This window comes from Fragaria vesca, linkage group LG4, assembly GCF_000184155.1.
Source record: "Fragaria vesca subsp. vesca linkage group LG4, FraVesHawaii_1.0, whole genome shotgun sequence".
Taxonomy (NCBI): Eukaryota; Viridiplantae; Streptophyta; class Magnoliopsida; order Rosales; family Rosaceae; genus Fragaria; species Fragaria vesca.
The window spans coordinates 3077077-3086618 of record NC_020494.1 but is presented as its reverse complement, the minus strand read 5'-3'; the positions used below and the strand labels follow the sequence as shown (position 1 = coordinate 3086618).

General features: G+C 39.3%; 2 protein-coding genes across 2 annotated transcripts; one reads left to right on the top strand and one right to left on the bottom strand.

The window, feature by feature from the left end:
• Positions 1-3663: 3663 nt before the first annotated feature.
• LOC101304270 lies at positions 3664-6700 on the top strand. Its single transcript, XM_004296395.1, has 2 exons — positions 3664-4332; positions 6393-6700. Exon 1 carries the CDS (start codon positions 3709-3711, stop codon positions 4318-4320), a length of 612 nt encoding a protein of 203 aa, XP_004296443.1. The 5' UTR covers positions 3664-3708; the 3' UTR covers positions 4321-4332; positions 6393-6700.
• A 1291-nt stretch (positions 6701-7991) lies between these two features.
• Positions 7992-9217, bottom strand: LOC101303987 (ribulose bisphosphate carboxylase small chain, chloroplastic-like). Its single transcript, XM_004296394.1, has 3 exons — positions 8930-9217; positions 8677-8808; positions 7992-8331 (listed from the first exon to the last, which is right to left on the bottom strand). The coding sequence occupies exons 1-3, from the start codon at positions 9122-9124 to the stop codon at positions 8086-8088; spliced, it is 573 nt and encodes a 190-aa protein (XP_004296442.1). The 5' UTR covers positions 9125-9217; the 3' UTR covers positions 7992-8085.
• Between the last annotated feature and the right edge of the window lie 325 nt (positions 9218-9542).

The window sequence follows — 9542 nt, the reverse complement described above, 5'->3', positions numbered from 1 at the left end:
AGAATCGTTCAAGCCTCATCTAAATATCAACTAACCAATTCTTAATCCATCAAGTTCTTCAACCTATTGAATACATCTCAATGCCAACAAGCCAAACTCATCCCCCCTTTTACCCAATTTCAAACAGCCAAAATCAAGATCAAAGATTAACAAGTGACCGGAAATTATCAAGAAACACCAAAATGCCACCACTGTCGCCACTGCCAACACCATACACCAAACACAGTAAATGCTAACATCTGCAACACAGCTCTCCACATCCAAATTCTACAATTTCAACAATTCCAGAAGGCATAATAATCATCAGATCGAGTAGTCCTACATCAACAATGAACTAAAGAAGCCCCAAAATCACCACCGTCGCCGCCGTGCGCAGTTCTAGAAAGCATAATAATTATCATATTGAGTAGTCCTACATAAACAATGAACTAAAGAAGCCTATTCCGTCAACAACACTGCCCAAATTCGAATTCTCCAAAACTCAACCAAATTCGAATTCAAATATATAGAACGGTAGAGCTCGAAAAATGGAGCAAGTTTGATACTTGAGTTCGAACCCCGTTTCGCCGGAAAACTTCAAACCCTCACCGGAAAACTCAGAAGCTTCAACCCTTCGAATCTCCCTCCTCAGAGCTCGTCTTGGACAACCAAAGACATAGAGAGGTTCACCAAGTCGAGGCGAAGCTACCAGCACCATCCATGCCCGTCGCCGTGGCCGGAATCCGAAGATCGCCGGCGAACCCAGAAATCCTTCTTCTGCTCGATTCTCCCTTCTCCGAGCTTGTCTTGGAAATCTAACAGCACAACGACGTCCGGGACGACGAGACGAAGCCTTGGCCACCGGCCTTGCGCCGAGAGATGGTCGGACAACGGAGACAACTCCTCCGAGCTCCACCGCTACAGAGCATCTCAAGACCGAAGTCGGTCTAGGCTGTGTTTCGCTGCAGTCCAAGCTAATCCTCTTCAATTAATATACTCTTCAATCAACAACCAAGATTAAACAGTTCCCTAAAATCCAATGGTTCAGATCAAACCACCAAAATTTCTATTTTTAATTAAATTTTTAGATAATACAAAGCTTTCAAAAATCATTAAAAATAGATCTGATGTCCGAAAACGCTTCCGTAAAATCCTACGAACTCGTAACAACGTTTAGTTTAATCATATGGGCTCGAAAGACAAAAATTGACAAACTAAAAATTTGAATAATTTTTGAAAACCACAAAGAATTTAAAGAATAACAGAAATTCAGATTTAAATAGCTCGAAAATAATTTTCTTTTCAAAAATAGAAAGCCTAATTTTTGAAATGTTACACTCCTGCCCGCCCCAGACTGTAATGACCTCCAGGACGAGGCTTGCTCGGTCTACCTCATGTTAGGTTTCTGGTAGCATCGTGGGCCGAGGTAGTATTTATCTACTACCGACTATAGCTATTAACAAAGAGTATCGGGTCTTCCTATGGGTCAGACCCATTACCCATGCCAAGGATTTTCACTACAACACATATTGTGATTTCAGACATTGGAAATTGTTGGTAGTTATCGTATACTCGTTGGAAATACAGTTTCCGATGAGATTCAAAAGTCGTAGGTAATACTCCCGTGGGAAATATTATATTTCCGACCAACTGTCGGATTTTCTTCTTGATTTCAGACGAAAGTACTTATCGGATTTTGGTCGGAACTAATTATTTGTTTCGTCCAAAATTAAGTCGTCAGTATCTCATGAGGAATAATTTTAGTTTTGACGAGTTAGTTTGACCAGACTTTTGTCGAAATATATACTTCGGACGACTTAATGTTGACTAATCTCTTTGTCGAAAAACTTTTTCTCGACCCATTGTTTCAATTGCAGTTGTTGTCGGTAACTTTTTTTTCTACGATTTTTGACCAACAAGTCGTGGGAATAACTATTTTTTGTGAGAATTTCTATTATTAACAAATTTTTCTAAATTGTTGTTTGATGATAAATGTAATTACATTTAAATTTTTTTATTATCAAAAATTACATTTTAGTTTTAATTATTTTTTCACACAAATTCCAATTTTAATTATTATAACTTTCTTAGATTATAGAACATGGAATGCTCAGTACCATTTGGTCTAGTGGCATAAGTTTCTATTTATAAGCGAGAGATCGTGAGTTCGACTCACAAGAAACTCGTTGTAGCATATCAGTTATTTATTTAATCGAAAAAAAAGAACATGGAACAAAATATAGAGACTAAGAAGATTCATAGAAATCAAATTCAATTCAACTACATAATCTTAATACATATGAAAAAAAGCACCAACCATAACATCCATAATAGTAGAAATAGTATCGAGATAAAATACTAAAGTAAGAACTGAATTTAGATGCTATATATGTTGCTACATGTTGATAGATAAGATTTCTCCTAGGGCTAGCAGTTAGAGATCAAGGTGCACGTGCTTCGTAATCTCCATGAGTAGATTTTGAGATTGATGAAGTTGTACATAGGTGAGTTTGAGGAAGTAAGTTGTGACACAAAAAATATGTTATAGCTTATACATAAATAACACAAAAACAAAACTAGACATAAATAAGCCTAAGCACGTTAAACCTATGGAGTTCACAATTCATAATGTATCGTAATAAATCATACACCCTAGGCCAATAAAGAAAATTCAAACCATGAATCAAATTAATCTCTATAGGAAGTAAAATTAGTCACCTAGAGACTGCAATATATTGGTGTACAACTAATAAGACTCAAAATCAAACAAAAAGAGTTTGCAATCAAATGTCTGGACTAGGTAGAAGGCCAGAAATGCTAGATTGGGTTAAAACCCTAGATTGCCCAAAGGGCTATAATGGGTGAAAAATGGGTGAAAACCCAAACTACCAGCCCAATGACCCAATTTTGCCCTAATCTGATCCCAAGATATTAGCATGACCTTCTTGTGCCATCATTGAGCCAAAAATGCCGAGAAGAAATACGACAACCACTATCGCCACATTGAGAAAGACAACTGACATCAAATAGACACTAGCCTCGAACACCAATAAGCTGGCATAAGATGACCTGATGTGAAACAGAAGAAGTACCTGAAGCACCAAACCAAATGCTCACAAAGTCAACATCATCATCACTGTTACATGTGAATCGTACCTCCACAACCGTCGTTGCCAACCCACCGCCATCAACCGCATCTATCTCAATGTCACAACAAGCAGGGGCACAAACCAATGATCTCAACCTCCAAGCCAAAGAAAAAACCAAAGCCACATCGAGACCTGTCCGGCAGCGCCACCAACACCGTGTAAATCGAGATCAACACAAGAGTTAAGCCGCCATCGAGGAGCGTTGTTCAATTTCGTTTGGAAGGTTTTCACTTTCAGACACAGAGTGGAGATGCTAGGGAAAATTTCCGGCCTTTTCATAAACTTTTCTTTCCTAGTCTTTCCATTTCGCAAACTAAACGAACTCTAGACTGAAAAGAGGTACACAATTTGTGTTTCCATAGTGAGAGGGTTTTTTCAGACCAAAAAAAAAATAGGGAGAGGGTTTAGTGTCAACTTTCAAGAAATCAATTTGGGCCAGTGTTCAGTACAGTCTCCTTGTTTCCTTTGGGCCCATTCCACATGGAATAAAGCAAATCCAGATTCGAATTGGAGTATCATAAAACCTCGAAAACCTTGCCTTCTCTTCTTTACTCTTCTCTCTCTCAAACTGAGACCAACAATGGCAGACCGAGAAAGAGAGCGAGACAGAGACCGTGACCGTGAGAGAATCCGAGACCGCGACCGAGACAGAGACCGACGCCGTGACCGTGACGACCGTGATCGCGACCGTGACCGTGACCGTGACCGTGTCCGGAGCAAGAGGTCGCGTACGCCGGAGCGCACCAGAGCACGCCACACTCGCTCCCGCACGCGCTCGCCGGACCAATACCACTCACGCTCCCTCTCCCGCTCCCGCACTCCCGAAGACCGCTCCCACCGGCGCCGCCACCACCACCACCGCAGCCCCTCCCCGGAGTCGCGGAAGCGAGCTCGGCGCGAGCCGACGGTAGAGGCCGAGAAGGACCGGCAGAAGGCGGTGTCGGAATTCGTGGAGGGGGTTGCGAAGGAGCAGCCGAACAACGGTGGCGGAGAGGGCGGCGGTGCGGACGAGGACGAGATTGAGATGATGAAGAAGCTAGGGATTCCGGTAGGGTTTGATTCTACGAAAGGGAAGCCGGTGCCCGGCGCCGATGTGAGTGGTGTTAGGGCCGTCACGAAGCGCCAGCCGAGACAGTACATGAACCGCCGCGGTGGATTTAACCGGCCATTGCCTGCAGAGCGCAATCGCTAGAAGACTATACTGGTTAGGGTTTTGCATCCTTAATTTGTTTTTGGCTTATAATTTGGGAATGTGCTGATTTTGCTGTTTAATTTGATTGAATTAAGTCGGATTTTGTTTAGGTTAGGATGACATTAGTCTATGATAATTCAAGTACTAGACTCTCGGCTGCGTAGATGCCTTGCCTAGATTAGAATGAGAGGATACTTTGAATTTTAGACTAACGCCGGACTTCTAATTTGTGCCTTTTTTGGTGCAATTGTCCCCAATTGCACAAGAATTGTCTATTACAGTGCTCAAGTTTTGTTGTCAGGGAAATTATTATTGGTATCTCTTCTCATTTTATGGGTTCTAGCTTCTAGGTAGAGCGGTCTTCATAGTATTGAGAGCGGTGATTCGTTCTGCCTTTGAAATGGGTTGGAGATGTAAGATTTTCGGCTAAGCTCATGTAGCTAGTTGTCTACCTTTGACTTTATGAAATTGATTATTGATATATGTTATGCAGTTATTTTGCTTGGTATCCAAGAACATAGAGTTTATAGACTGACTTCAGTAGTAGTATTGGAGTTGAAATGAATAAGTGAAGATGAGAGCATGATAAGGGAGGGACAAGCATGTTCTTGAGGTCAGTAGTTCGTATTTTGGTTTGCTGCTTGGGCTGTTAGTTCACGGAGCTACCATGTCTGCCGTTTACGGCTGTATGTTGTCATGTTGTTGCTTTACATGGCTGTATTTGGTTAGGACCCATTCTTTAAATGTGTTTTAGTTTTATTTCTTTCTAATGAGTGATGTGGGGTGGGGGGTGGGAGACAAGCATGTTGAGGTCAGTAGTTCGGATAGTAGTTCAGGGAGCTTCCATGTCTGCCGTTTATTTGGACCAGCTACGGCTGTATGTTATCATGTTGTTGCTTTAGATGACGCCCTAATATCTTTGTAGGGGCTTATTTTGCTTGTTAGTGTGAACATCTATATTTTGAAGTAGCTCTTAAAAGGTTTTGTGTCTATTTACTTCTTTTCTGAAATTCTTTTTCTATTTGTTGTGCTTTTGTGGACTTCATACATTTTTTTCTTGTTTGGTTATATAAATATGTTTCTCTTTGAAAGTTTTAGAAAGGATGTGGAGCCCTGTTTAGGAAATTTGTATATCCCGTATAAATCTTTCATCCTCTTAAACATAGTGTTGCTCTTGAATAAGGTTGTTCATTTTGAGCCTCCCGTTTCTTTTTCAAACCTTGTTACTCTATTGTTCAAGTTTATGAGGGTTTAATTCTTGATTTTTTTTTGTTATACCATATGGTACTCTAATGGGTTATGTTCCTATGATGTTAAGTTTCCCCAAGATTTTCAGGAATTAGTCATTTCAGCAGTCTACGGTGGCCATACACAAACTAGAACCTCATCTATTTACAAAAAGATTGTAATCCTTTCTAAGTGGTCCTAGATTATGTTCTCACCTAGTATCATTTATCAGGCGACCTGAGAATGATAAGCGTTTTGATTTTGTTCTTGGGAAGCTTTGAAAGAGCTAGTTTTTTTTTTTTTTGGGTGCATGACAGGAGTTTATAAGCCGGACTAGGCAGAATGGGTCACTATTGATTTCACAGTTAATTATCAGGAGCAACTTATTCCAATCAGACTCCTCTTGTTTGGCCATCTATCTGTGGGTTGGGTGTGAGGGTTTTTAATGTTGGAACACCCTTGATGTACCATTTCTTATCATGAGGAAAAGTATGGTCATGTACGCCCGTTCTCCATGGTGAAAGTACCTCCAACATCATTGCAGTTAAAGTATTTAGTTATGTTTGGACTTGGGAAAAATCATTTTCTTGGACAATTTGATTAGAGGGAACATATTGATTGCCAGTAGAACATTATCTTGTCACCAGGTAATGAAGTAGGTTTGCCGATCTATTAGTGTCATTTTATAGTGTCTATAGCGCCTATCTAGGTTTTCTAGTTTGAGATGTGCTCCTATTGCATTTGAAATATAAAGTTTGTGAAAATTGAATCAGCAGTGCCATGATTTGAAATTTGTTTGTTTTAGCATTTACATGTTTTTAATTATCAGTTTCTTTTACATGCAGATCCGCACAGATTTGATGTTGAAACTTGAACGGCACCAGCAGGAGTCAAATCAATGTGACTGTAAGACTTTTTGGAGATCATTGTTATGATTTGAGTTGGAGTAACGCATCTTATGTTTAAGTCCAACTGAAAAAAATGAGTAATAGCCCCAGTATCGGTGCCTTTAATTTGTTGTCTGAATTCATGATATGAACCAAATTGAAGTGAACCAATTGAATATTTGGGATGCATATATCTTGAAACTTTTTGCTTTCTAGTTTATTGGAAATCTCACTGATCAAACTCTTTGAATACCAACCTATGATGTGATGAAAGAAACCTTGACAAATGATGTAGACGGTTTAGAATTCCCTTTAGATACATGTGGCATTGCATTTTGCCCCTACAAATCATGGGGATTTTAGGTGGATTTCGGAAGTTGTTTTTCTTTTATACAAATGTGTTATATTATTTCATCTTGTATCTGAAAATCGAAAAGAATGCTCATTCTCTCCGATGTTTGTAGAAGATTATGATCTAATGCTTGGACAAGGTGTGCTTTGACAAGTTAAGGAGGCATAACAGCTCTTTTTTTTCTGTTTTTGTGTGTGTGTGTGTGTGTTAAATGATGGGTTGGAGAGGCTTTTTAACTTTTCCGTTCTCTGTGTTGATCTTACAATGCCATTTGAGGTTTTTATTTTCATTTTTACGCTTTTCATTGGACTTAAAATAAACAACGAACTACCTAACTGGGCAACCTAAACAGAACCAATGAAGATCAATGCCACATTCGGGTTGATGGCAAGAAAGGGTGGGTGGACATAGGCAAAACAAGGTTACAGGGTACTAGGAAAATATGGTTAGACAAAAAAAAAAAAACAAACAACACAACACAACATATAGTGAAAACATGGCATGGAAGTGAGGAACCGGGGATGGTGAGCGTATGGAGTGTCTAGGGAAATTATTTCGTGTTAAGAATACAAGATTTAAGGACTTCAAGATGCATAATTCTTTGATTCAAATCATTTTGGAAATGGTCCTAGTTTTTAACCTTTNTGTAGAGGAAATTGTAGAATGTACTTATATATCATGGACCTAAAGTTTTCTACTTCTAGAAAATGGTTTTTAGGTTTTTTTTTTTTTTTTTTTTTTTAATAGGGATGGTTCGGATGGGGAAGGCGGAAGCATAATGGTATGTTCTGGTCTTCTGGACAACAGTAAATGACTGCCTTAGAATCCTTCTTTTATTCAAAAAGAATGAAATGTACATTGTATTGTACTCCGTCTTTGTAATGTCTATTTTGGTTCTCTTCCTCTTAACACCTATGTCTGATTGTTCTTTTGCTCTAACACATTGCTCTTGCTCTCCCCTCGTAATCCATATTTTTGGACTTTTGAAACAATTCTTACAATTGAAAGAGTAAACCACCGATAATATTGATGTTCAAGACCTCTCTCTTGCTATCAACTACTTAAAAATGAAGTGCACTTTGTAAAATCTCTTGAAAAGTGGACTGCATGAATCACTACACAAAACGAAGGTGTTTATTACAACCAACTTCCTTATTTTGCTTCCCAAAACAGGGGAGGGGAGTACAACTCTATACTATAACTTTGTTATGCATACATACCATAGGCAAAAGAAGAAAACTGCGAGAATGTGAAAATGGAAATTAAAGAAGACTGAGTTTTCCAGACTGAATCTTGCCTTCAAGCACTGGTGGTGGCTGCAATGTTTGGCTTCTGAATGATAAAGGCCATGCACTGACCCTGGTTCTGGTTGTCAAATGCTACACAACGTATATAAGCATTTGGGTACGTTTTCTTGCACTCTTGGATTTCATTGAGCACCAGAGAAGGGTCAATGCAACCAAACATGGGTAGCTTCCACAACGTCCAATATCTTCCATCATAGTACCCTGGCATCCTGCTATTCTCCCTTTGAACATATCCCACCTTTCATCCATATATGCAACAATCAGATATTAACGAAACTAATTACCCACAAATTATGGACCTATGCCATTCCAAACCTTTTATTCTATTGCTATTACATGCGACTAACTCAACTACTGAATGCTAGAGATCAACATGAAAACTTATATGGCCATGGATGGTGTGTACCATAAGACACTGGTTCAGATTAAATTATCTGAATCCAGTGATTGGTGTTACTTAGTATCATTTAAGCAGAAATAGCTGCCTAATTCATGCCTGAAAGTCCAGTCTAGTAACTAGATGAGAAGTTACAATTTGTTTCCTTGTAAAACATGGAACATAGAAATTTTGAAATCAACTGACCTCGTCAAATTCAAGGCAAGGGATCCACCCCTTCTTGAGCATGTAGTCAATCTCCTTTGCAATTGAATCATCAGAGAGTGGTGGGAGGTAAGACAAAGTTTCAAACTTCTTGTTGTTGATCGGATTCCATGACTGCAAAACAAAAATAAAACTCAGCAAAGTGTGCAGATTGAGCACCAAATTATCCAAGAACAATGAAATCTTGGGTGCTTTGGAACTTGGGTTTGGGACAAAATATGTTGGATCACATTACCTTCATGCAGCAAGTTCTTGAACAATTGGAGACAGTTTTCTTGGTCCATCCGATAGAGTCTTTAGCTGGGAAAATTTTGGAAGGGCTGGTTGCTAAGCCAACGTAACCAGATGCAGGAACAGGAGATTTGAAGATAGAAGCAGACATCTTCTGTTTAACAAAGAACACAGCACAGTGTGATTTGTAAAGAAACATAGAGCAAAATGTTTATGTAAAGGTGGTAGAATTGGTTAGAGAAACAAACAAACTAGTCTGTGTGTGATGCACAGTTTGTTAAAGAGTGGTATCAGAAGACAGTGGGCACAAATTCCTGAGAGGGTTTTATAAGACACTTGGGCATTGATCTCATCAACTCCTGCTTTTGCCTTCCTCAAATCACTACCAGTAATGCCCACTTGGCATTGTTAAAAAAGACTGAGCCCACCAATTCATGGTACCACCATGCTAGCCATATTTGCAGACATCAGAGAAACTGTTTCAATTAAATATAAGATCATATGACTCACCTATACAAATGGCTTTTCATGCATCAGTGGAAAATCATATAGAATTGGTGCATATGGAGGTGGCTATGCCTATGATCTTCTATACTAATAAATATAACATCCTTTGA

What these genes read in the sequence shown, in the direction of transcription:
- LOC101304270 (XM_004296395.1), top strand. Translation starts at nt 3,709, where the DNA reads ATGGCAGACCGAGAAAGAGAGCGAGACAGAGACCGTGACCGTGAGAGA.
- LOC101303987 (XM_004296394.1), bottom strand. Translation starts at nt 9,124, where the DNA reads ATGTTTCTTTACAAATCACACTGTGCTGTGTTCTTTGTTAAACAGAAG. An exon ending in CAAGAACTTGCTGCATGAAG is followed by an intron (nt 8,809 to 8,929) that starts GTAATGTGATCC and finishes TTTGTTTTGCAG; the next exon opens with TCATGGAATCCGATCAACAA. An exon ending in CTTGCCTTGAATTTGACGAG is followed by an intron (nt 8,332 to 8,676) that starts GTCAGTTGATTT and finishes TATGGATGAAAG; the next exon opens with GTGGGATATGTTCAAAGGGA.